The sequence below is a fragment of the Bufo bufo genome, chromosome 6, assembly GCF_905171765.1.
Source record: "Bufo bufo chromosome 6, aBufBuf1.1, whole genome shotgun sequence".
NCBI lineage: Eukaryota > Metazoa > Chordata > Amphibia > Anura > Bufonidae > Bufo > Bufo bufo.
Window position 1 is genome coordinate 119799553 of NC_053394.1, and position 27422 is coordinate 119826974.

The following is a 27422-nucleotide window of genomic DNA, read 5'->3' on the forward strand; positions in this document are numbered from 1 at the left end:
TTAATCCCACCCCTGGGCATACCCTATGAGATATAGAAAATGGCGCAGCTAGATTATTGGATGCCATATAGTCAGTAACCAGAAAGTGGCCAACCCCTTTAACCTGTTCATGGACATTTATTCAAACGCTGGACCCAGGGTCTCGGCCACTGTTCCAGCACAGAACGGGGACGGCACAGGAATACTATTCAGTAACAGTAGAGCTGGGATTTAACCCCGCGTGCAGACTCCTCGCATTGCGCGTATTCCGAATCTGCGTCGTTCATTACAAACCCTTGGAGGGAGCCGTCTCGGGTGAGGTTTGCCTGGCAAAAGTCTTGTGCAAAGTCATTTTCGGACGCCAAGAGGATCTGGCTCCACGTGGAAATATCCAGCTTCCCGGCTGTGCCCCCATATTCCTCCGGCAAGATGGACTTCGGAATGTTGCTATGGAGGGAGCTCAGGTCTGACCCATGCAGGAATATCTATTTGGGGAAATTGAGAGACATGAAACTGATTCTGTGATTTCAATCTGCAGTTCAACAAAATTGATGAGGATTCATTTTATTCCCCCCTTGTTTTCTAAAAATAAGTCTTTAGAAAAGGGGTGGGGCTAAGAGGAAGACTCCTCCCCCTGCAGGTCAAACTTCAATTGACGGAAACCTAAAATAATCTTTGTGCGGTAGTGATCACAGATCGGAGCAGCCTGCCTGACTACTAGGGGGGGCAGTCGTGACTACTAGGGGGGACAGTCGTGACTACTGGGGGAAAGGAGCTCACTGGACAACTTTTAGGACATTACGTGAAGACTAGACTTACAGACTGCTGTGTGTACCTGGCCATTCAGCAGATCACTGCCGACTATTAACCTTTAGGCTGGGTTCAGACCTGAGCGTATTTGATATGCGCGTTTAACGCACGTTTTTGTCGCGCGTTTTTATGCACGTTTTTTGCATTAGTAAACGCGCGTTTGACGCGCGTTTGTGTGATTGACTGCAGTGTCCTATGGCCACAAACGCGCGTCAAAACGCCCCAAAGAAGCTCAAGAACTTGTTTGAGCGTAGGGCGTTTTTCAGCGCGTTCAAACGCGCTGTAAAACGCTCAAGTGAGAACCAGGGCCATAGGGAAGCATTGGTTTTCATGTGTTGAGAGTTTTACAGCGCGTTTGAACGCGCTGTAAAACGCTCAAGTGTGAACCCAGCCTTAGGGTGCCTGCACACGATGCAGATTACGCAGTTTAATACCCTACCTGTAGACTTTGCTTTTTAGCTTGGTGTGAAAATTGAAATCTGCAGCATGTCTATTGTTGTGTTTTTCTTGTGTGGATTCTAGGGTGAGATCTGTGGACAATCTGCATGAAATTCGAACCAAAAAACCACACAAAAATGCACCAAAAACAAAATAAATATTACAAATTTGTGCGTGTGTTTTTTGTGAGGTTTTGGTGCAGATCTCCTCCACACAAATTTGCACCTTGTGGAGCCACCCTTAAAAAGCATCTGTCAGCAGATCTGTCCTTATGAGACTGGCTGACCTGTTACATGGGCACTTGGCAGCTAAAGGGATCTGTGTTGGTCCCATGGTCATATGATTCCAAATTCATGAGAAAAATTATGTTTTAAAATATGCAAATGAGCCTCTAGGAGCAAGGGGGGCGTTGCCATTACACCTGGAGGCTCAGCTCTCTCTGCAACTGCCATGCTCTCTAAACTTTAAATTGACAGAGCCATGTGTATGACGTTTTCACTGCATTAGCGGTAAAGTCTGACCATGAACATGTCGCCATTGCCGTGGTACTATAAATCCCAGCACAAGGTGCATTTTTCAACATTCTGGACATGCACAGTGTAGACCAGGGATGCCCAACCTGCGGCCCTCCAGCTGTTGCAAAACTACAACTCCCAGCATGCCCAGACAGCCTACAGCTATCAGCCTACAGCAAGGCATGATGGGAGTTGTAGTTTTACAACAGCTGGAGGACCGCAGGTTGAGCATCCCTGGTGTAGACAGATTGACAGACAGTCCATATTGCACAGCAGCCATCTGTACATCAACACAATACTTCACTTACCCTCTTTACTATCTTCTCCTTCAGAAATGGCCTCAGTATGGCGTAAATACCTTTAAATATTCTGGGTTCATTGATTATGTTGACTGCTTTTATCCTAATTGGAAACCCGTCCTATTGAAATGAAACGCAATCAAAAGTAGTAGCACTGGAAACAATAGAACTGCTTTGTCAGATCATTTTTATATTACAGCATGCCGTTGTGCCCACTAAATACCAAATAGCACCCTCTTATTCCAGTGTTTAGGGCATCTATCTATAGGTACTTTCTGTGGTTAGGCTGCCTTTAATAAGGGCTGAGGATATTAGGATGTTAATGGTAGTATGTCACATCCAAAAATCTGTTCCAATATAAGCATGCCACCCCGCAGTGTAGGTGCCCTGATACGTAACCATAGCATTCATATCAAAATCTGGTCCTCTGATCCTGAGAAATGCTTCTTTTTATTTTTATGCAAATACGGTTTTCGGTGGACTGTGGGCAGGGTTGCTTTGTTCGGTGCCCCAGGCTTATCGCTACCGGCTCCGAAATTTTAGGGGCTGTCAATCAAACAAGAGGTAGAAGCAACTGGCAGAGTGATGGTGCGGCTTTGCCCGCTGTGCACCAAAAAACATATCATTTACTAAAAATGAACATCTCTTGGGAATAGAGGAGCAGATTTACACAAGAAAGGTATGATTATCTTCCAGGACACCAACATAGTGGTGGTATACTAACTCTGAAACTCTTTTAGGACAAGGCTCCCTTTAAGGAATTCTTTTTCGGTTTTGTGTCACCGCATACAGAAAGCCATCACTTTAACTTTTTACAGCAATTGAGCGAGTATGAGGGCTTTCTTTTTTTTGTCACCAGATCACCCCTATTAAAACCAGGCACATAGCCTGGTAGGGGCGATCCTGCAGGTTAAAATAGTATCTTTCTCCTCACTGTCGGCACCACGGTTGTTGATAAAATCCTACTTTTTTTCCTTTGCTGGCAGGCAATTTTGAGCACCAGGAGGCGGACGTTTTTCAGTACGAGCACCTCTATGTGGCACCTACCAAAGTCTAAACATACCCTTCTCCCCTTGATGGACAGCGCTAGAGTACGACTTCGACTAGCGCTTTCTATCAAAGGGGGAGGAGGTGTTTAGATATCCGTAGGTGCCGCATAGCGGTGCTCATACGGACAAAGCCCGTCTCCTGGTGCTCGAAATTGCCTGCCAGCAAAGGAATAAAAGTATGATTTTATCAACAACCGTGGTGCCAACAGTGAGGAGGAAGGTATTGTTTTAAACTGCAGGATCATCCCTACCAGGCTATGAGCCTGGTTTAATAGGGGTGATCTGGTGACACAGCCGCTTTAAAGAATGCATTGTATTGTTCAATGACAATTTTGGGCAGAATGAAATCATTTTCATTTATACTTACACTGTTCAACATGTGCCATAAATAACACGCTGCCTTTATTGTATGGGTTTGTAGGATTACAGAGATGGCAAATAGTTTTTATGTTTTACTGTCTTTTTTTTTTTAAATCAGATCATTTTTATTGTAAAAACGTACATCAATAGAACATTGTTGTAAATACAAGCATATTATATCCAATATTTTGATATACCAAGTCAATTCCACTGATGAGTATAATATAACAGGTATCCATATAAATGATAATATTACCACAACATATCCACTATTAAACGTAAGGACGCGTCTCTATGTATCTTGGTATTGTCATTTTTACGCATCTCATTAAATGCGCGCCTTATTTGTAAAAACTGATAAAAGCTGTTCTTTGGTATACCGTACTCCTCCTGTAGTTTAGTAAATGTTTTGAGTACCTCTTTCTCCATTATATCTCCAAATTTGGTCACCCCCCTATCCTGCCATTGCTTGGTAAATCCCCTGAGGTGTAAGAATTCAGGTACATTGCGATTGTTCCATAAAGGTGTAAGTTCCGTGATCCCGACTGCACCCCTCAGCTGCTTGACCTTCTCCCAAACCTTCCTCATCAGACACACCAAATGTGAGCGATTATCTACAAAGGGTGCTCCTGATCCCTCCAATATCCACAGTAACTCCTTCCCCCCCCAATGCATGTTTCAATATTTGACCTGTCATGTCCGTCATGTCACTATCTGTCCATCCCCTAAAGTGCTGACATTGTGCCGCCAGGTAATATAGCCATGGATTAGGCAATGCCAGACCCCCTGCTTCTTTTGGATATTGTAAGGTCTCTAATTTAATTCTGGATTGGCCTTTCTTCCATATCAGGTCCCTAAATATAGAATTGATTTTCCGAAATCTGTCAAGTGGGATCCACGTCGGGGCATTGTGTAGTACATATAATAACTGGGGCATCATAACCATCTTGATCAGGTTAACCCTGCCAATCACTGACAAAAACAGTTTGCACCATGTCTTGGAGCGAAGCCTGAATTTTATCAGTATTGGGGACAGGTTCAACTCCTCAAAGTCCGTCAGTTTAGGTGATATGTTGATCCCTAAATATTTAATAGTTTTAACGCAGGGGATATTGTTTAATGTAGCTATTGCCGAGGGTACCTGCCCATCTAAAAACATAAGAGCCGATTTGTGCCAGTTTATAGTCAGGCCTGACAGTCCTCCAAAGCGGCCAAGCAACGACATAGACTCAGCCAGGGATGTCGACGTGTCTCCCAGAAATAACAAGGTGTCATCAGCATACAAGGCCACCTTATTGTGAACAGAACCATATTTAAATCCCGCGATCGCCTGTGAACACCTGTTCGCAGCCGCTAGGGGCTCAATTGCAAGCGCAAACAACAAAAGGAGACAGTGGACATCCCTGCCGCGTCCCCCTAAACAGCTTGATGACAACTCCCCATTAACTCTAATAAGCGCCCTTGGCGTTTGTGCCCACTTAATGAAGCATTCCCCAAAGCCCATTGTCCGCAGTGTACACCATAGATAGCCCCACTCTATACTGTCAAACGCCTTGGCCGCGTCTAGTGATAGAATCGCTCTGTCCCCCCTCATTGTCTGCTGTACACTGTATACTAGCAAAGACTCTTCTTATGTTAATAGAGGTGGATTTCTGAGGCATAAAACCAGTCTGGTCAGGGTGCACTATTGTCAATATTACCTTTGATAATCTCATTGCCAAAACTTTAGCTAATATTTTAACGTCAGCTGCCAACAGTGAGATGGGCCTATAGGAATCCGGTAACTTGGGGTCCTTTCCTGGCTTAGGCAGTACCACTATAGGAGCATCTTGCATTGAAGCTGGGAGGGAACCTGCTTCTAGAGACTGTTGGAGAACCTTTAGTAGCTCCGGAAGCAGAACACCCCGAAATTTCTTGTATATCTCCGCAGGGAGCCCATCTGAGCCTGGGGCTTTGTCATTGGCCATGGAATCTAGTGCTACATCCAATTCCTCTAAACTAATAGGGGGATCTAACATTATCCTATTTTCAGGTGACAGCTTAGGGAGGTTAATGCCATCTAGGAAATCTATCATCTCTGACTCCACACTCCAAAGATCAGAATAAAAGTCTTCCATAACCTTCAGAATTTCCCCTGTAGTCCGTTTACTCTGACACTGCCCATTTACTAACTCTGTTATACACGTTGACCCCTGTTGAGCTTTTGAAATAACAGAGAGTAAATGTCCTACACTTTCCCCTTCTGCAAAGAACTGCTGTTTGTAGAACTGCCTCTTCCTATCTGCCACCTGAATCAGATGGCATCTTAAATCTTCCTGAGCTAACTTTAAGTTCCGGCTCGCCCCCTCTGACGGATCTAGTACATATGCCACCTCCGCGTCTTTGACAGCTGCATGCATACGAACATCAGTCTCCCTAGACTTAGTACACCTCGCAGGAACCCCTTCATGGCGTCCCAGACAGTGTGCAAAGGGGCTGTACCTGTGTTAAAACAAAAATACTCCTCCAATGCCCATTTCACATCTTCCAGCCCGCCTAGCGTCTGCAACCAAAAGGCATTACATTTCCACAGTTTGGAGCCCAGTCTAGCTTTTCTTACTAAAGCCAATTCTATTTTAAGAGGAGAATGATCTGAGAGGGATCTGGGGAGATACTCTGTGGAATGCACCAGAGGAAACGCAGCAGCGTTAATCAAGGCTAAATCTATCCTTGATAGCGATGCAAAAGTGGAGGAGTTGCAGGAATAGCTGCGAGACCCTGGGTGCTGTATCCTCCAGATGTCCAGCAGTCCCACCTCCGTCATTATGTTATTAAGAGAAGACGTTCTCTGATGACCGCCAATGTCGTGAACTCTGCATCTATCTATTCGTTCATCTGGAACATTATTGAAATCCCCAATTATTAACTAAGGGACACTAGCATATTGCGCTAGGATATCAAATATTTTCCTTAAAGGGACCACCGAAAATGGAGGAGGAATGTAAACTGATATCAGAACCATGCGCACTCCATCTATTTCACAAAATAAACATATAAATCTGCCCTCCTCATCGACATGCTCTTGTAAACATAAGAAACGGATACTTCTATGTACCATTAGGCTTACCCCCCTTGAATGTGAGGAGAACACTGCGTTAGACGAAAATCCTGCCCAGGCCTTACTTACAGTGTGCAATGATCCTTTAGTCAAATGAGTCTCCTGTAAACAGTATATAGCCGGGTGAAACCGCATCATATAATTAAACACACTTTGGCGTCCCCGCATATTCCAACTAATTATTTTAGTCACTTGAGTCATTGACAATTATGCTCCTATAATTATGCAACACATTTGTTTGAACTTGTAGGCTCACTGGTGTCTCTCCTCGCCGCCAGTGCCATTTAGTGCTGAAGCGTGATAACCCCCCCTCCCCCCTGTTAACTCCCCATACCAACAACAGGTAAATTGATTTCTTATATTGAACAACATTTCCCGCCCTGGGTGGGCGGCTACAGCAAACACTACCTAGCTTGCGATGCAGCATAGCCTAGCTCTGTGTTAGCACTCACACAGGCCAGAGTCCTTGGTAAGGTTATGCACGCACGCTGTTCGTGCTCCTGCTATCAAAATGACACCGTCACCATACATATAGTAATAATAAGAATTAACGTTAAAACGAAACAGGTTCCGCACTCCGGGCCGGTCAGAAGACTGTTCTCTCCATAACAAGTGCGGGTTCTCCCCAACCGTGGGGGGGGTTAAGGAAGGCAAACAAAAAGAATTGGACAACATTACCACCAGCATTGTCCACTTCAGGTGTCCGGGTCTTTATGCTTCAGACGCTTTTCATGTAGATCCAGCCACTTTAGTGCGTCTTCCGGATTTTCAAAGAAATGAGTGGCTCCCAAAGCTGCTACCCTCAACTTCGCCGGGAACAACATGGAGTATGGTACTTGAAGGATTCTCAGCCTTCGTTTTATATCCAGGAAGCGCGCCCTGCGCTTTTGAACCTCTGAGGAGTAATCCGGGTATATTGAGATCGTCGCTCCATTAATGGATAGCTCCGGAAGGTCCTGCGCTTTCTTCAAAATAGTGTCCCGATCTTTGTAGTGTAATATCTTAGCTAGGATCGGACGTGGGGGCCTCCCCGGAGGAAGCGGTCCAGTGGGCACTCTGTGTGCTCTTTCCACAGCATACAACGGAGACAGACCTTTATCTTGAAAGTTTTCCAGCAGCCACTTTTCAATAAAATCTGTGGAGTGAGCTCCCTCAGCTTTTTCAGGGACGCCCACAATTCTAATATTGTTGCATCGCGACTTATTTTCCAGGTCGTCCGTCTTAGCAAATAACTGTGCAATGTCCCGTCCATACGTCTTGGTAGCCATTTTAAGGGGTGTCATTTCATCCTCTAGGCCAGACACTCTTTTCTCCACCTCAGTGGTTCTTTCAGAGATCTTGTGCAGGTCATTTCTAATAATCCCCAAATCTTCTCTAAGTCCCCCCACTTGTAATGTCAGGGACTTGAGGGTTCTGCTGCACTGTGCCACTGCTCTCATGACATCCTGGAGTGTTGGCTCTTTATCAGGAGGCACTTTTCCCCCCTCAGCTGCATGGCTCTGCTTACGAGACCTCACAGATGCCCGGGCTCCCTCCAGACCGCTCTCCCTCCACCGAGGAGTCTCTCTCCCCATCTGAGGACACCTCCGTCTCCTCACGTTCCTTCAAGCCCGCTCGCGTCTCTCCCGAATCGCGGGCATATCTGCTGAGTCGTGCCTTGGTGACAGTTTTTATCAGGATAACCGGCAGGAGCTCTTCACATGTGCGCCTTACTCCATGCTGCGCTAGGCCATGCCCCATGTTTTACTGTCTTTACACAATAAAAGCACACAAATAAAAAAATAACCGGGTTAGAACCACAGTTTTGCATTGCCGGGTCCTGATGAGTTGACATATTAAGCCTTTTCCCCCTGCCTAAGCACTTAGATGCCGCAATCACTATTGAAAGCGACATATAAGGTGTTAAAATAGGCAAGAGTTTTCTGATCCCCTTCATTGCAGCTGTCACTCACCTCTGGACTCCCATGGTCACTGCACTGGCACATACATGTAAGTCATAACGCGTTAAGGCATTCTGTTATGAACATTTATGTTTTTTGTTTTTTTTTGCTAACCCCATTATGTAAATTTTAGGAGCAAAACACTATGGACACCTTTGTACTGAAACACTATGGGGGTCATTTGCTATACTGAAATACTCCTAAATTAGCCGTATTTCAGGTGCAGATGGCGGCGCAACTTTTAGTTGCACCGCTATCTGCAACTTCGCCCCGCTCACACCAGGTCTAAAATTGTGGGCGTGCCATGGGTGGGGAAGGGGACGGGCTGTCAGGCCCGTCTCATTTACCATTTTTTACACTTGTTTTAGGATCAGAAAATAGTCTAAATGTAAGGCAGCTAGGAAGCTGTCTTACATTTAGAACTGGCGCTGGATGCGCAGAAGTTATGGAGAGGCCGGCGCCTCTTCGTAACTTCAGCAGATCCACCACCAGCACAGGGGTTTATTAAGACCGCCAGTCTTAATAAATGTGCTCCTATGTGTTCGGTTCCTAAATGCATAACTGAGCAACTTTCTGAATATTCATCACTAAAAATGTCTCACCGTTTTGGTGCTGTGTAGCTTCTAACTCCTCCACTAAGCTGGTTTTCCCGCTGTTTCTTTACATAGATACAAAAGCACCCCTTACTGTGTAGGGACGAAAGCATCCAAGTCTTCAGGAAGGGCAAATTACACAGGGTATATATACTATGTCAGGGTGTAGCTAGGAAGCAACACGCAGGGGGAGGGAGGGGGAATTACATAGGCTGTCTATCGATGCATAGAGAGAGGAAAGCGCCCCCTACAGTCTCTGCAGGGGAGCGAGTGGTAAATGACACATTGCTCAGCATTTTCCCCATGTTAAAAGGTGTCCATAGCCTTTAACTAGTAAACTCACCAAAATTAATAAATTAGTGATAGATACATTCTGATTGGTTACAGTCAGCAACATCACCATTTTTGGCCCTAAGTCATGATCCTCCTTGCCATTACCCTATTAACAAAACAGACGGCACTTCTCTTACCTGAAGAATTCCGATGATCTTCTTGGCAATAAATGGTCCAAAATGAGACGCTTGGGACAATCCAACCCCCTCATAGTCTGCCAAGATCACAATACCATTCACTTGGGTTTCCTCGGCTTCTATTAGTTTTTCCAGAGACAGATACATGGCACGAAGGTTTTCAGTAATTGGGAAATTTCGGGGATTCCACTGACCTTACGGAAGGAAATTAAGAAGTAGTATGTAAATTATAGCAGTAATCAGCATGTACCAATCACTAAAAATGTCTACCGTGATAAACAAGGCCTTGGATTGCTTTTCATCTCTGCCTAAGCCTACTGTGAGTGTGTCCCCTGCCCTGCAGGAAGTGCAGCCGCATCCCCCTCCTCCTATAATTGCAGGCAAGATATAAATGTTTAAAGTGGTTCTCGGGGATAATTTAAGTATCAAGAATGGGATTTCACAGGTAAATAAAGTATATAACAAATAAATAGGTATAGAGAAAGCAAACCTACTGACCAATACTTAATTTAGTCGAGAGAAACCCTATAAAATATGCACAAAAAAACACATGTAAATTTCAGGCGTGAGGAGTAGTGGCTTCTGCCGTACAATGGATGTCAAAATGGACCTTTTAAAGGGGTTTTCTGACACCTTTTAACTGATGACCTATCCTGTGGATAGTTCATCAGTATCTGATCGAAGGCAAGGTCCTGGGGGTCCGACCTCCAATCAGCTGTTTGAGAAGGTACCAGCACTCCTGTGAGTGCCACCCCCTCCTTTGTACCCTAGGCCAGTGACATCATTTTCATCGGTCACAAGCGCCTAAGCGCAGCTCAGTCCCATTCAAGTAAATGTAACCGGCAATACAATGTACTGTACAGCGCTGTATGTTTTTGATAAGCTCCAATCAGTGGGCATCGATCATAAACTAATGATTTATCCGGAAGATAGGTCATCAGTTAGAGAAAACTCCCTTTAACGCCAAGCATGTTCATTTAAAGGGTTTCTATCACTTCGTATGACATAATTAGCTCTCAGACACAAGCGATCCGCTAGTGTCTGCTCTGGCCAACCATCCTAATATAACTGTTTATTGGGCAGCCGTTTTCCTAAAAAAATAACTTTTATAAATATGCTAATGAGCCTCTAGGTGCTATGTGGGCGTCATTAGCACCTAGAGGCTCCGTCTACCTTCATACACAGCCACCGCCCAGCGCGTCCCTCCAGCTCGCCCATCTCCTGCTGAATGCGATCCTCCGTGTGACGCAGCGGGCGAATTCTCGCGCATGCGCCGTGCGCGGCTGTATTCGGCGCATGCGCAGTGAATGTCTGACCGCTTCCCTGCTCAGACATCTCCACTGCGCCTGTTCCTTGGAGCACTATGACGTCATCGGCGCAGGCGCAGTGGAGATGTCTGAGCAGGGAAGCGTCAGACATTCACTGCGCATGCGCCGAATACAGCCGCGCACGGCGCATGCGCGAGAATTCGTCCGTTGCGTCACACGGAGGATCGCATTCAGCAGGAGATGGGCGGGCTGGAGGGACGCGCTGGGCGGTGGCTGTGTATGAAGGTAGACGGAGCCTCTAGGTGCTAATGACGCCCACATAGCACCTAGAGGCTCATTAGCATATTTATAAAAGTTATTTTTTTTAGCAAAACGGCTGCCCAATAAACAGTTATATTAGGATGGTTGGCCAGAGCAGACACTAGCGGATCGCTAGTGTCTGAGAGCTAATTATGGCATACGAAGTGATAGAAACCCTTTAAGATTCTACATATAAAAAATGTTTCATCATACCTGGGCGAATACAGACAATACGTCTTCCATCTGTGTCTGCATGAGGTAGCACAGTCAAGAACCCAGAGTCCAACACAGGCTTAATCGCAGAAGGTCTCAGATTGGTAAATACTTCTGGCCAACCTTTCCGGCAACTGTAATAATTAACCAATAGCTGTAGAGCTCGGTCATAGTCAAACTTGCGAGCCCTCAGGAAGCGGAGCAGGAAAGCGTCATCAACTCGTGTTCTTAGGTTAGGGTAGTCCTTCCATATCATGTCCCTCAGAGCCTGCACATCACGTAACCTCCATTCTGGCTTCTCCTGAAGTTCTTCCCTAGCCTTGAGGACCAGCTCTGGGATCAAGGTACAGACGTAGCCCTCGTAGAGAGTGGAGTCTACTTCCAGGGAAGATGACACAGAAGAACTTCCTACCGAGGTCTCATTGTCCTGTGCCATTGAACACGTGGCAGCTATAAATAAGAAGAAATCAGTTACTTTTCTTCAAGAAGGTTCTATAATCAAAATTCCATATTATATGCATATAAAAATAAGGCTACTTTCACACTGCCGTTTCTGGGTCCGCCTGTGAGATCCGTTTCAGGGCTCTCAACAAGCGGCCCAAAACGGATCAGTTCAGCCCCAATGCATTCTGAATGGATAAGGATCCATTCAGAATGCATCAGTTTGCCTCCGTTCAGCCTCCATTCCGCTCTGGAGGCGGACACCAAAATGCTGCTTGCAGCGTTTTGATGTCCGTTTGACAAAACTGAGCCAAACGGATCCGTCCTGATTTACAATGTAAGTCAATGGGGACACATCCGTTTTTAATGACACAATATGGTGCAATTGAAAACGGATCCGCCTCCCATTGCATTTTTTATTTTATTTTTTCATGGTAATGCAAACGGATCTGTTCTGAACGGATACAAGCGTTTGCATTATAGGTGCGGATACGTCTGTGCAGATACCAGACGGATCCGCACCTAAACGCAGGTGTGAAAGTAGCCTAAACTGCTGACATGATAAATTGGGGAGTTCAAAGTTGAACACACCCCTTACCATCTTTGAGCCTACTTCCAGATTATGACAAACAATCCACTTACAAGACTTTCCCTTCCTATCTTACTACAAATCTTAGAATTTTGCCAAGTGCCACTGCCACATTCCATTCACATTAGTCTAAAGTTGATCAGAATGGATGATTTTAACCAAAACGTTCAACCCATGATGGACCATTATCGTTTGAAAATAAGTCGGCCATGTTTAATAATTTCTTACGATGGTCGGACTAAACATCTTTCATTCCAAGAAAGATCATTCATAAACGAAAGAACTTTCTTTGAAAGAACGTTCCCAGAAAGGTCATTTGTCCATCTCCCGGTTACATGAAACATGTGTATGGCCGTGTCTTAGAAATGAACATTCACCAGATGTTTTCTATTCAATGTGTATGATCGCCTTTACACTGGTCAAAAACATAAGACAGCTGTTCAGCTTGGACATTATACTTTTATGGAGAGATATACAGTACAGACCAAATGTTTGGACACACCTTCTCATTCAAAGAGTTTTCTTTATTTTCATGACTATGAAAATTGTAGATTCACACTGAAGGCATCAAAACTATGAATTAACACATGTGGAATTATATACATAACAAACAAGTGTGAAACAACTGAAAATATGTCATATTCTAGGTTCTTCAAAGTAGCCACCTTTTGCTTTGATTACTGCTTTGCACACTCTTGGCATTCTCTTGATGAGCTTCAAGAGGTAGTCCCCTGAAATGGTTTTCACTTCACAGGTGTGCCCTGTCAGGTTTAATAAGTGGGATTTCTTGCCTTATAAATGGGGTTGGGACCATCAGTTGCGTAGAGGAGAAGTCAGGTGGATACACAGCTGATAGTCCTACTGAATAGACTGTTAGAATTTGTATTATGGCAAGAAAAAAGCAGCTAAGTAAAGAAAAACGAGTGGCCATCATTACTTTAAGAAATGAAGGTCAGTCAGTCAGCTGAAAAATTGGGAAAACTTTGAAAGTAAGGGCTATTTGACCATGAAGGAGAGTGATGGGGTGCTGCGCCAGATGACCTGGCCTCCACAGTCACCGGACCTGAACCCAATCGAGATGGTTTGGGGTGAGCTGGACCGCAGAGTGAAGGCAAAAGGGCCAACAAGTGCTAAGCATCTCTGGGAACTCCTTCAAGACTGTTGGAAGACCATTTCAGGGGACTACCTCTTGAAGCTCATCAAGAGAATGCCAAGAGTGTGCAAAGCAGTAATCAAAGCAAAAGGTGGCTACTTTGAAGAACCTAGAATATGGCATATTTTCAGTTGTTTCACACTTGTTTGTTATGTATATAATTCCACATGTGTTAATTCATAGTTTTGATGCCTTCATAGTCATGAAAATAAAGAAAACTCTTTGAATGAGAAGGTGTGTCCAAACTTTTGGTCTGTACTGTATATCCGACGCCGAGAAGAAACAAAGAAACAGTTTCTTGTTCTGTCTTTGTTGGAGACTATTCAGACTGCCCAAATATATAGTACATTAGATTCTTCTAATATCTATGACTACCTGTCAAGCAGAATCTCTAGCAGCTGACAGCAGGGATAGCAACAAATTGTCAGCAAGTGGTACCACGATCCCCAAAATAATTTTTAATAGCACAATATCCTTGATGTTTGGCATTGCAGGAAGCGATAAATGACTGGCATCTGAAATCATAGCCCCCACTCTATCACTCCAGAAAATAAAATAAAATGAAGTCTCTGTAGAAAATACTCGTCCTCTCTAGCGCTGCAAATCCAAAGACAATGTGGGAAAAGTCCGTTGTATAGGAGTATATAGAAGGATTGCGCTGCAGGAGAGAAATCTTATTTGTGTGAATAAATGTTCCTTTTATCAGTCTTCAACCAGTGTGAACACAGGCCAACCTCACAATCCGACACTGGTATGGAGACCTGTGGTGTAATAAAAAGCGCACTATGGTGTAGCAAATTCCAAGCACTTAACGCACCATGTGAATAGATTATACTCACAGGATTTCCAGTGGGTAAATGCGTGTAGAAAACTGGATGGTATCTTCAATTGGATTCTGCTAAAAGAAGAGAACTATAGCGTAGTATGTAGTGACACAATGCGCCTGCAACAAAATTCTACTCACAGAACTTCACTGGTAAAGTGCATGGAAAAATTCTCTGCGGAGTCTTCACAGACAGCTGGGCAAATGGAACAGGCACGAATCAGGACACTTAGGCATGAGAAATCCTAAAAACAGTCCAGCAGATGAAACGCTTCTACACCTAGATGGCAATGAACCACAGCTTCCAAAAAGGACTAGCAGGTAGGATGGATACGCACCAAAGGGTCATGAAAATCTCTGTAATGCCCGACCCGGGTTTCGCCGTGATGCTTCGTCTGGGGCGTTCATCAACGCCCCAGACGAAGCATCACGGCGAAACCCGGGTCGGGCATTACAGAGATTTTTAATATATGTTTTAAAGCTGTAATTTTTGGCTTTTATTAAATAATTTTTTATCTGACCCTTTGGTGCGTATCCATCCTACCTGCTAGTCCTTTTTGGAAGCTGTGGTTCATTGCCATCTAGGTGTAGAAGCGTTTCATCTGCTGGACTGTTTTTAGGATTTCTCATGTCTAAGTGTCCTGATTCGTGCCTGTTCCATTTGCCCAGCTGTCTGTGAAGACTCTGCAGAGAATTTTTCCATGCACTTTACCAGTGAAGTTCTGTGAGTAGAATTTTGTTGCAGGCGCATTAAGTGTCACTACATACTACGCTATAGTTCTCTTCTTTTAGCAGAATCCAATTGAAGATACCATCCAGTTTTCTACACGCATTTACCCACTGGAAATCCTGTGAGTATAATCTATTCACATGGTGCGTTAAGTGCTTGGAATTTGCTACACCATAGTGCGCTTTTTATTACACCACAGGTCTCCATACCAGTGTCGGATTGTGAGGTTGGCCTGTGTTCACACTGGTTGAAGACTGATAAAAGGAACATTTATTCACACAAATAAGATTTCTCTCCTCCAGCGCAATCCTTCTATATACTCCCACTCTATCACTGCCACTTTGGTGAACCCCTAAACATGCCTATACACATTAAATAGCCTAACAATCATTCAGCCAACATCTATCTCTCCCATACACAAATATTTGGCTCGGTCAAACGTGTGTATGTGTATTCTATGGGGAGAGCAGAGGACCCTGCTGCCAGTGGCTTATCTCCAAGAAGAACAAAAGGATCAGGTGAAAATATTCTTTTTGCCCGATCGTTGCCACCGTTCTCAGCAGGTTCGACCAACTAATGTGTATGGCCAGCTTTAGATGCTGTAATCACTATAGATCGCAGTATTAGCCATTCCAGAAATCTCGTCCTCACACTGGAGGGAAAACTTGCGTTGAAAACAGAGTTTACAATGCAGGTTTTCACTCCACAGCATGTCAATTTCTGCTGTGGGTTTTATCCGCGTAAGCAGAAAATCTGCAGTGGATGCCATGCCATGTGTGACCATATGCTTAGGGTACACCATAGGTGTGTTCCAGTATCTGACGTCTACAGACTGCTCCTTCCATAGTATCATCTCAGTCACATGAACCAAACAGACATACTCCCAGGTACACAGTTGATCATTTGACTGGCAGTTATTGAATGTGTTTGGCCAGCTTAAAGGGGTTTCCCAGTTTGTATCAACATCCTTTAAAATAATCATTTATGAAGTTTGCTGTAATTTTATAATGTATTTCTTTTACCTTTATTGCTTCTATCCTGTTCTGGGCTGTGGTCACATGACCATGTCCATGCAGCTCTTTCTTATTTCCTGTAATGTTATGTCCATGGGCAGGGCGGTGATAGGGGAGTGTCTATGCAACTATCTGGTGGGAGGGGCTATAAACTAGCTGGACATTGTTAGGAGCGGTGATGCAGCTGTGGCAGAGGAAGGAGAAGTGCATCATGGGTTTGGTTGGATATAGCAACAGAAAGTTCTACATACAGGATGGAAACAAACTAGAGTGAATTGTTTACATGGTGAAAACGGGTCAGGAGAGTCCAAATTGGATCATAAGATGCATTGGGGACACGTCACTACTGCAGCCAGCAACTAACTGTCATGGTACGTTCTGTGACAGAGGTTAGAAGATCGGAGAGACTGACTGCACGTGAGGTTAACTGACAGTCTCTTGATTCTCAGTGTTGTGGTTTGGTAATGACCACACCTCTTGTCAGGTGCAGCCCGTGGTCATTACTGCATTCCTTACTTAGTTTGGTCTCACACTTCATACCATGCGGTTGATATTCTATGCTTGTATTTGGAAGAGTTGGTGTGTGGACCTTACCCGTGTTCCTGCTCATCCATTTTCTATAAAATAAGTTGTACTGCTCTTTGTTTTTGGTTGTTCCCCTGTGCTTGTTGTTACTAGGCCTCAGGGAGACGCTGGTTTGTTCACCTGGGAACTACCTGACACTACCTCTAGGGCATTTCAGGGTTCCTAGGGTCTAGGTTACGGCGTATGTATTTTCCCACCTTCAGGGTCTATACATACTGACAGGAGTCAGGGCCAGGTTTAGGGGCTTCCTAAGAGGTGACCCTTTCCCTCTCCCTAGCCTTGAGGCCTAGTTCTGTGTCCCTCCCCTGTAATCATGACACTGACTGCACCGGCACACATGACCCCCGTCAAACCGGATGCTGATGAACAAGACTACAGCGCAGTTATGGGGGACCGAAGGAGTTGGAAACTAATGGCAAGGAGCAGGTTAAGTAGGCTTCCCTCCTTAGGTCCAGTGACATGGAGGAGTCTGGCTGAAAGGCTCTCCTAAGGTGGACAACCCCTTTAAGGGTGTATTCACACGGATGGTAGTTTCTGCAGCATAAATGAACATGCTTTACCATGAATTGGAGCGATCTTACAATTTGGTTTTTGGCTTTCGAGTCTATGATATTAAAGCGTTTCACCTGTTAAAACCTTGCAAAAAAATAATAACGCGACAATCTGTGGTAAAACCATGACACACTGCCGCCTTAGGCTACTTTCACACTTGCGTTAGGAGCGGATCCGTCTGGTGTCTGCACAGACGGATCCGCTCCTATAATGCAAACGCTTGCATCCGTTCAGAACGGATCCGTTTGCATAACCATGAACAAAAATATTTTTTTTTTGTTCATGATAATGCAAACGGATCCGTTTTGACTTTACATTGAAAGTCAATGGGGGACGGATCCGTTTGAAGATTGAGCCATATGGTGTCATCTTCAAACGGATCCTCCCCCATTGACTTACATTGAAAGTCTGGACGGATCCGTTTGCCTCCGCACGGCCAGGCGGACACCCGAGCGTTCAGGTATCCGCCTGCTGAGTGGAGCGGAGGCTGAACGGAGCCAGACTGATGCATTCTGAGCGGATCCGCGTCCACTCAAAATGCATTAGGGCTAGACGGATCCGTTCGGGGCCGCTTGTGAGAGCCTTTAAACGGAACTCACAAGCGGAGCCCCGAACGCTAGTGTGAAAGTAGCCTTAATTGTACACAGTCCAACGTGTTTCATTGCCCATGTCAACCAGAGGACTGCAGGGCAATGTCTGATCAGTATTATAAGACATGAAGGCTGCAGATTCATAAGGCACTTTTACCCCTGCGCAATGTCAGATCCGACCGGCCGGAAATGCAGCATTTACAGCTGGAGAGCCCTAGAAGGAACCAGAACAATTACACTGATGTGAGGTGACACAAGCTTCCTGTAAGTGTAACTGTCATCATGCTGCACAGGGTGAGTCACCACCAAACCGTGCCCTACACCTAATGGTACGGGTGGCGACAGCAGATACAATGGGAGATTTGTATGAGAACGAGAGGAGTAGCTGGCCGTGGCATCCAATCAGATTCCACCTCTTATTTAGGCCTCAAACATATTTTTGATCTGGATCCGATTCATTTGAATGCGGACATCCGTGCTGTCCGCATCCGTGTGTCCGTTCTGCCGGCCCACAAAAAAAAAATAGAACATGTCCCATTTTGAGGACAAGGATAGGAGAGTTCTAAAGGAGTTAAAAAAATTTAAAAAATTTAAAAAATGGCGGGATGCACAACTGTTTTGTGGATTGCAGACTGCAAAACAGATATGATTGTGTGCATGAGACCTTACAGAGACCTCTTGAAAAAGAAAAGCAGCAACCTGATTGGTTGTCCTGGTCATTCAGGCCACTATTAATTTGCCTTAGGCCTTATGCACACGGCCATAGTTTTGGTTCACATCTGACCCACGTTTTTTGTGGACCGTATGCGGACTCATTAATTTCAATGGGGCGCAAAAGATGCGGACAGCACACCTGACCCATCTGCTGTCTACGTCCGTAAGTCTGTTCCGTGGCCCTGCAAAAAAGATAGAAAATGCCCTATTCTTGTCCGTGCTCACAGCCGGGATCCGTGTTTTGCAGACCTCAAAACTCTTATGACCGTGTGCATGAGGCCTTAAGGGAAGATTTATCAAACTGGTGTAAAGTAGAACTGGCCTAATTGCCCAAAGCAACCAATCAGATTCCATCTTTCATTTTTCACAGCTCCTTTGGAAAATGAAGGGTGGAATCTGATTGGTTGCTATGGGCAACTAAGCCAGTTCTACTTTACACCAGTTTGATAAATCTTCCCCTTAGTGTTTATTTGTCACCCAATGTGAGGATTTTTTAAAAAGCATTATGGGAAAGTTACCGGGCGGCGCTGTAACCCATAGCAACAAGATTTACTGAAAGCGCAGAAAGTCTCCTGTTACATGTAGTACAACAATTAGAACAGCCATGACCCCAAGTCGTCCTCCTCTGTCAAGTGGTGAAAAACTGCAAAACGGTGGAAGCTGTAGTAGTGGTCATGTTAGGTGTCACCCACCTGAGCGTCAGACCTGCCTAGCTGTGAGCCAACACAGGAACGTAGAGGATATTTCAATACATGACAAAACAGGTTTGGCTCCATTCACATATCCGCATGCTGCGTTGTTCCTCCCCTCGAAATGACGGAAACCCAATGATCCGATTATAAGTAGGCACCGCTGGTGTCCGTCACAGGACAGGTCTCCGTTAGTTTTGTCTTACTACTCCTCCACACCAAACACAATACACAGCATACAATTAATCGAAAATAGTATTTTTATTGGTCACATAGCTTTTAAAAAATATATATATGTTAAAAAAAATAGCAGCGGCATACATATACAGGAAAGAAAAAGAACCACAAATACTATGTAAAATATCAAAAGTCCAAGCTTCTAAACATATGGTTCTGATGTGACATCACTATGACCTACAGTAACAAGTGCGCAAAGTACCATAGGTCACAAAAGGCGACCGTAATATACATTAACTCCAGATGGAGGAATATCCTCAATATCTCCTGAGGAAGCAACACGCGAATCGCGCGTAGGGGTCTGAACCACACTGGTTGGTATTATTTATTCCATGGCCTTGATGTAGGTTTTGGCACTAGGCACTTTATTTATATAGATTGTATGTGATTGTTGGATTTACTCCCACTACTAACTATTCCTCTATCTGGAGTTAATGTATATTGCGGTCGCCTTTTGTGACCTATGGTACTTTGCACACTTGTTACTGTGGGTCATAGTGATGTCACATCAGAACCATATATTTAGGAGCTTGGACTTTTGATATTTTACATAGTATTTGTGGTTCTTTTCCTTCCCTGTATATGTATGCCGCTGCCATTTTTTAACATATATATTTTTTAAAAACCATGTGATCAATAAAAAATACCTTTTTTAGATTAATTGTATGCTGTGTATAGTGTTTGGTGTGGAGGAATTCATTTATATATGCACAGTATTTACTTGATTTGGAGCTATTGTTATTTGGTGTTGTCTTACTACTTCTGTAGCAAAGCAGAAAAACTGAAATTTTAGCAGAAATGTGAACAGAGCCTTTGCCGATCAGGATTCTAAGAAAGCTGGGCGAGCTGAAATGGCGGCTCAACGAAGAAACAGAACAAGCGCGCCAGATGCATTTACTAAGAAGAACCGATTGTAAGAGGACAAAAGTTCTGATCTGTGACATCACAGCCAAATTACACTCTAAGGCTCTATTCGCACGTCCGTAACGCGTTTTGCGGATCCACGGATCCGCAAAATACGGACACGGCAATGTGCGTTTCCGCATTTTGCGGACCTCACATCGCCGGCACTAATAGAATATGCCTATTCTTGCAGACAAGAATAGGACATGTTCTATTTTTTTCAGGAACGGAAATGCGGACCCGGAATTGCGGGTCCGCATTTCCGGAGCCGGGCCGCACAACGTGCAGCCCCTTAGAAATGAATGGGTCCGTTTGTGGAACGAAATTGCGGACGTGTGAATGGGGCCTAAACATGTTACTATATGCAAAATTAAAGGGGTTGCCCAGGATTAGAAAAATATTGCAGCTTTCTTTCAAAAACAGCACCACGCCAGTCACCAGGTTGTGCCTGGTACTGCAGCTCTTCACATAATGTCTGACATAAGGGCTGGTTCACACCTGAGCGTTTTACAGCGCGTTCCTACGCGCTGTAAAACGCTCAACAGGCAAGAACCAATGATTCCCTATGGGAATGGTTCTCACCTGAGCGTTTTACAGCACGTACGAATGTGCTGTAAAACGCCCTACGCCCCAAGAAGTACAGGAGCTTCTTTGGGGCGTAGTGTCGCGCGTTCCTGTACATAGACTTCCGAGAACGCGCGACAATGGGCGTTTGCTTGTTTGCCGGCCGCGTAAGTAAACGCCCGAAATAATTGCGCATACAGAGCGCTCGTTCAGTACGCTTAGGTGTGAACCCAGCGTAACCCATGGACAGGTGTGGTGCTGTTCCCAGAAGAGGAAGACATTTCTTCTAATCCCGTGCCACCTAAACCCCTGGAGGAAGATGCTGATGTCACGACAAAGTGTGGGAGGGAACACCACACCAAACACAAGGGGGGGGGGGGGGGAGGTAGCTGGCCTAGAAGCTAGGGTGAGGAAAAGGTCACCACCTAATAAATCCGAAATCTAGCCCTGGCTGCTAACCGAATGAACGGATCTCAGCGGTAGGACCTAACTTACCCTGTAAAGCCCTGAGGTAGTGATAGGGCCCAAAGACGACCCTTTCCTTAAGAAGAAGGAACAGGAGTCTTGACTCAGACCAGATACCAGAAGGCAGGGGAAACACAAAACAAATACAAAGGAATGAGACACTTAACTCCTGAAGTAGAAGAAAGAGCAGGAACACCAGAGGAGACAACACACACCAGCTCTCCCACTGGCAAACGAAGCTATACACCGCAAGGAGTGAAGGGAGTAGCCAGACTTAAATAGTAATGACCACTATGCTGCACCTGACTAGAGGTGTGATCATTACCATCAACAACAAAGTGAAATTAAAAGAGGCTGTCAGATGACATTACGTGCAGACAGCCTCTCTGACCTTCTAACACCTAGCCTGGGAGTGACCGTGACAGCTGATCACACCCATCAGACTCATGAAGCGATCATTATCTGATGGGGTAACCTATGTACAGACTCATCCTACAAGCCGCTGCCGGAGACATCATATGGAAAAGCTCCATCGGTGGCCATATTGTTTACATACGGTATTTGTTCCCAACATCAATGAAGATATGGTCCCCTGCCGGTCAGACACTACACTACTGTGACACTGGAGAGCCAGTACTAATACATGTGCACAAGGGATATATACAGTGGCAAGAAAAAGTATGTGAACCCTTTGGAATAATATGGATTTCTGCACAAATTGGTCATAAAATGTGATCTGATCTTCATCTAAATCTCAACAATAGACAATCACAGTCTGCTTAAACTAATAACACACAAAGAATTAATTGTTACCATGTTTTTATTGAACACACCATGTAAACATTCACAGTGCAGGTGGAAAAAGTATGTGAACCCTTGGATTTAATAACTGGTTGAACCTCATTTGGCAGCAATAACTTCAACCAAACGTTTCCTGTAGTTGCAGATCAGACGTGCACAACGGTCAGGAGTAATTCTTGACCATTCCTCTTTACAGAACTGTTTCAGTTTAGCAATATTCTTGGGATGTCTGGTGTGAATCGCTTTCTTGAGGTCATGCCACAGTATCTCAATCGGGTTGAGGTCAGGACTCTAACTGGGCCACTCCAGAAGGCGTATTTTCTTCTGTTTAAAGAGGACCGTTCACTAGAATAAAAAAAATGTAAACTACGTATACAGACATGGAGAGCGGCGCCCCGGGATCTCCCTGCACTTACTATTATCCCTGGGTGCCGCTCCGTTCTCCCGGTATAGGCTCCAGTATCTTCATATGTTCGGCTCAACTGGGTGGAGCTTGCCGGCATCTCCTTCTCCCAGGCTGTAGCGCTGGCCAATCGCAGCACTCAGCTCATAGCCTGAGAGAAAAAAAAAACTCTCAGGCTATGAGCTGAGCGCTGCAATTGGACAGCGCTACAGCCTGGGAGAAGGAGATGCCGGCAAGCTCCACCCAGTTGAGCCGAACATATGAAGATACCGGAGCCTATACCGGGAGAATGGAGCGGCGCCCAGGGATAATAGTAGGTGCAGGGAGATCCCGGGGCGCCGCTCTCCATGTCTGTATGCTTAGTTTACATTTTTTATTCTAGTGAAAGGTCCTCTTTAAGCCATTCTGTCGTTGATTTACTTCTATGCTTTGGGTCGTTGTCCTGTTGCAACACCCATCTTCTGTTGAGCTTCAGCTGGTGGACAGATGGCCTTAAGTTCTCCTGCAAAATGTCTTGATAAACTTGGGAACTCATTTTTCCTTCGATGATAGCAATCTCTCCAGGCCCTGACGCAGCAAAGCAGCCCCAAACCCTGATGCCCCCACCACCATACTTCACAGTTGGCATGAGGTTTTGATGTTGGTGTGCTGTGCCTCTTTTTCGCCACACATAGTGTTGTGTGTTTCTTCCAAACAACTCAACTTTGGTTTCATCTGTCCACAGAATATTTTGCCAGTACTGCTGTGTAACATCCAGGTGCTCTTGTGCAAACTGTAAACGTGCAGCAATGTTTTTTTGGACAGCAGTGGCTTCCTCTGTGGTATCCTCCCATGAAATCCATTCTTGTTTAGTGTTTTACATATCGTAGATTCGCTAACAGGGATGGTTAGCATATGCCAGAGACTTCTGTAAGTCTTTAGCTGACATTCTAGGATTCTTCTTCATCTCATTGAGCAGTCTGCACTGCGCTCTTGCAGTCATCTTTACAGGACGGCCACTCCTAGGGAGAGTAGCAGCAGTGCAGAACTTTCTCCATTTATAGACAATTTGTCTTACCGTGGACTGATGAACAGCAAGGCTTTTGGAGATACTTTTATAATCCTTTCCAGCTTTATGCAAGTCAACAATTCTTAATCGTAGGTCTTCTGAGAGCTCTTTTGTGCGAGGCATCATTCACATCAGGCAATGCTTCTTGTGAAAAGCAAACCCAGAACTGGTGGGTGTTTTTTATAGGGCAGGGCAGCTGTAACCAACACGTCCAATCTCATCTCATTGATTAGACTCCAGTTGACACCTCACTCCAGTTAGCTCTTGTAGATGTCATTAGTCTAGGGGTTCACATACTTTTTCCACCTGCACTGTGAATGTTTACATGGTGTGTTCAATAAAAACATGGTAACATTTAATTCTTTGTGTGTTATTAGTTTAAGCAGACTGTGATTGTCTATTGTTGTGACTTAGATGAAGATCAGATCACATTTTATGACCAATTTGTGCAGAAATCCATATCATTCCAAAGAGTTCACATACTTTTTCTTGCAACTATATATACACTGAACAAAAATATAAATGCAACAATTTCGGTTTTGCTCCCATTTTGCATGAGCTCAAAGATCTGAAACATTTTCTTTTCTACATACACAAAAGACCCATTACTCTCAAATATTGTTCACAAATCTGTCTAAATCTGTGTTAGTGAGCACTTCTCCTTTGCCGAGATAATCCATCCCACCTCCCAGGTGTGGCATATCAAGGTGCTGATTAGACAGCATGAATATTGCACAGGTGTGCCTTAGACTGCCCACAATAAAAGTCTACTCTGAAATGTGCAGTTTGATCACACAGCACAATGCCACAGATGTCGCAACGTTTGAGGGAGCGTGCAATTGGCATGCTGACTGCAGGAATGTCTACCAGAGCTGTTGCCCGTGCAATGAATGTTCATTTCTCTACTATAAGCCATCTCCAAAGGCGTTTCAGAAAATTTGGCAGTACATCTAACCGGCCTCACAACCGCAGACCACGTGTAACCACACCAGCCCAGGACCTCCACATTCAGCATGTTCACCTCCATGATCATCTGAGACCAGCCACCCAGACAGCTGCGGCAACAGTCGGTTTGCCGATGGCGTCTGGCACGTTGGAGAGGCGTTCTGTTCACGGATGAATCCTGGTTTTCACTGTTCAGGGCAGATGGCAGACAGCGTGTGTGGTGTTGTGTGGGTGAGCAGTTTGCTGACATCAACGTTGTGGATTGAGTGGCCCATGGTGGAGGTGGGGTTATGGTATGGGCAGGCGTATGTTATGAACAACGAATACAGGTGCATTTTATTGATGGCATTTTGAATGCACAGAGATACCGTGACGAGATCTTGAGGCCCATTGTTGTGCCATTCATCCACGACCATCACCTCATGTTGGAGCATGATAATGCAAGGATCTGTACACAATTCCTGGAAGCTGAAAACTTCCCAGTTCTTGCATGGCCAGCATACTCACCGGACATGTCCCCCATTGAGCATGTTTGGGATGCTCTGGATCGGCGTATACGACAGTATGTTCCAGTTCCTGCCAATATTCTGCAACTTTGCACAGCTATTGAAGAGGAGTGGACCAACATTCCACAGGCCACAATCAACAACCTGATCAACTCAATGTGACGGAGATGTGCTGCACTGGGTGAGGCAAATGGTGGCCACACCAGATACTGACTGGTTTTCTGACCCCTCCGCCGTAAGGCAAAACTGTGCACATTTCAGAGTGGCTTTTTATTGTGGGCAGTCTAAGGCACACATATGCAATATTCATGCTGTCTAATCAGACAGTATAGTGTATATAGCTACTATGTGTATACAGACAGTATAGAGTATATAGCTACTATGTGTATACAGACAGTATAGAGTATATAGCTACTAGGTGTATACAGACAGTATAGAGTATATAGCTACTAGGTGTATACAGACAGTACAGTATGTATAGCTACTATGTGTATACAGACAGTATAGTATGTATAGCTACTATGTGTATACAGACAGTACAGTATGTATAGCTACTATGTGTATACAGACAGTATAGTATGTATAGCTACTATGTGTATACAGACAATATAGTGTGTATATAGCTACTATGTGTATACAGACAGTATAGTGTGTATATAGCTACTATGTGTGTACAGACAGTATAGTGTGTATATAGCTACTATGTGTATACAAACAGTATAGTGTGTATATAGCTACTATGTGTATACAAACAGTATAGTGTGTATACAGACAGTATAGTGTGTATATAGCTACTATGTGTATACAAACAGTATAGTGTGTATATAGCTACTATGTGTATACAAACAGTATAGTGTGTATATAGCTACTATGTGTATACAAACAGTATAGTGTGTATAGCTACTGTGTGTATACAGACAGTATAGTGTGTATAGCTACTATGTGTATACAGACAGTATAGTGTATATAGCTACTATGTGTATACAGACAGTATAGTGTGTATAGCTACTATGTGTATACAGACAGTATAGTGTGTATAGCTACTATGTGTATACAGACAGTATAGTGTGTATATAGCTACTATGTGTATACAGACAGTATAGTGTATATAGCTACTATGTGTATACAGACAGTATAGTATGTATAGCTACTATGTGTATACAGACAGTATATTATGTATAGCTACTATGTGTATACAGACAGTATAGTATGTATAGCTACTATGTGTATACAGACTGTATAGTGTATATAGCTACTATGTGTATACTACAGACTGTATAGTGTATATAGCTACTATGTGTATACAGACAGTATAGTGTGTATAGCTACTATGTGTATACAGACAGTATAGTGTGTATATAGCTACTATGTGTATACAGACAGTATAGTGTGTATATAGCTACTATGTGTATACAGACAGTATAGTGTGTATATAGCTACTATGTGTATACAGACAGTATAGTATGTATAGCTACTATGTGTATACAGACTGTATAGTGTATATAGCTACTATGTGTATACTACAGACTGTATAGTGTATATAGCTACTATGTGTATACAGACAGTATAGTGTGTATAGCTACTATGTGTATACAGACAGTATAGTGTGTATATAGCTACTATGTGTATACAGACAGTATAGTGTGTATATAGCTACTATGTGTATACAGACAGTATAGTGTATATAGCTACTATGTGTATACAGACAGTATAGTATGTATAGCTACTATGTGTATACAGACAGTATAGTGTGTATATAGCTACTATGTGTATACAGACAGTATAGTGTGTATATAGCTACTATGTGTATACAGACAGTATAGTGTGTATATAGCTACTATGTGTATACAGACAGTATAGTGTGTATATAGCTACTATGTGTATACAGACAATATAGTGTATATAGCTACTGTGTGTATACAGATGCTCTGTGATATACCATGCCAGAGTACATAATACAGTCTATACACAGACTCCATGAATGTATACGGGCACAGTATGGATGCAGGACGGTACTGCCCGCAGCAATCCCCTTCTCCCATGAAGGGCACATTACATCCGTCCACTCCTCATTATAACCCCAGTACCTGTCCTGATAGCTGAGCAGCAGGAGAGCGGACGGGTCCATTTACCTGCAGGCAGGGGGAGACGTCTCCAGGAATGCGAAATCCTGCAGCATTAGGCGGAGCAGCTCACTCTTTCTCCACCCCCGGGTCTCCCCACACAGGCTCTCACCTGCGCTAACATCCGATAGGCTCCCCGGATCACGTGTATGCGCATACGACATCCACCCACCTGTGCGGCGTTACGCTCTAGAGACCGAGAGGTGCGAGGGTTGGG

At 44.3% G+C, this 27422-nt stretch overlaps 1 protein-coding gene across 3 annotated transcripts; it reads right to left on the minus strand.

Annotated features, from left to right (window-relative positions):
* Positions 1 to 14: 14 nt before the first annotated feature.
* Positions 15 to 27422, minus strand: TTPAL (alpha tocopherol transfer protein like). 3 transcript variants are annotated; one of them, XM_040436468.1, is made up of 5 exons: positions 27318 to 27422; positions 11332 to 11781; positions 9551 to 9744; positions 2051 to 2161; positions 15 to 464 (listed from the first exon to the last, which is right to left on the minus strand). In XM_040436468.1, the coding sequence occupies exons 1-5, from the start codon at positions 27367 to 27369 to the stop codon at positions 189 to 191; spliced, it is 1083 nt and encodes a 360-aa protein (XP_040292402.1). In that variant the 5' UTR covers positions 27370 to 27422; the 3' UTR covers positions 15 to 188. The 3 variants fall into 3 exon arrangements, with proteins under 3 accessions (XP_040292402.1, XP_040292403.1, XP_040292404.1); XM_040436469.1 differs by having other exon boundaries at positions 27215 to 27348; XM_040436470.1 differs by lacking the exon at positions 27318 to 27422 and adding an exon at positions 27170 to 27283.

Excerpts from the sequence above, each read along its gene's own strand:
- TTPAL (XM_040436468.1), bottom strand. The coding sequence starts at position 27,369 with ATGTCGTATGCGCATACACGTGATCCGGGGAGCCTATCGGATGTTAGC. Across the intron at positions 2,162-9,550 it reads AGATCATCGGAATTCTTCAG|GACGGGTTTCCAATTAGGAT; the intron begins GTAAGAGAAGTG and ends TCATTTCAATAG. Across the intron at positions 465-2,050 it reads AGGAGAAGATAGTAAAGAGG|ATATTCCTGCATGGGTCAGA; the intron begins GTAAGTGAAGTA and ends TTCCCCAAATAG.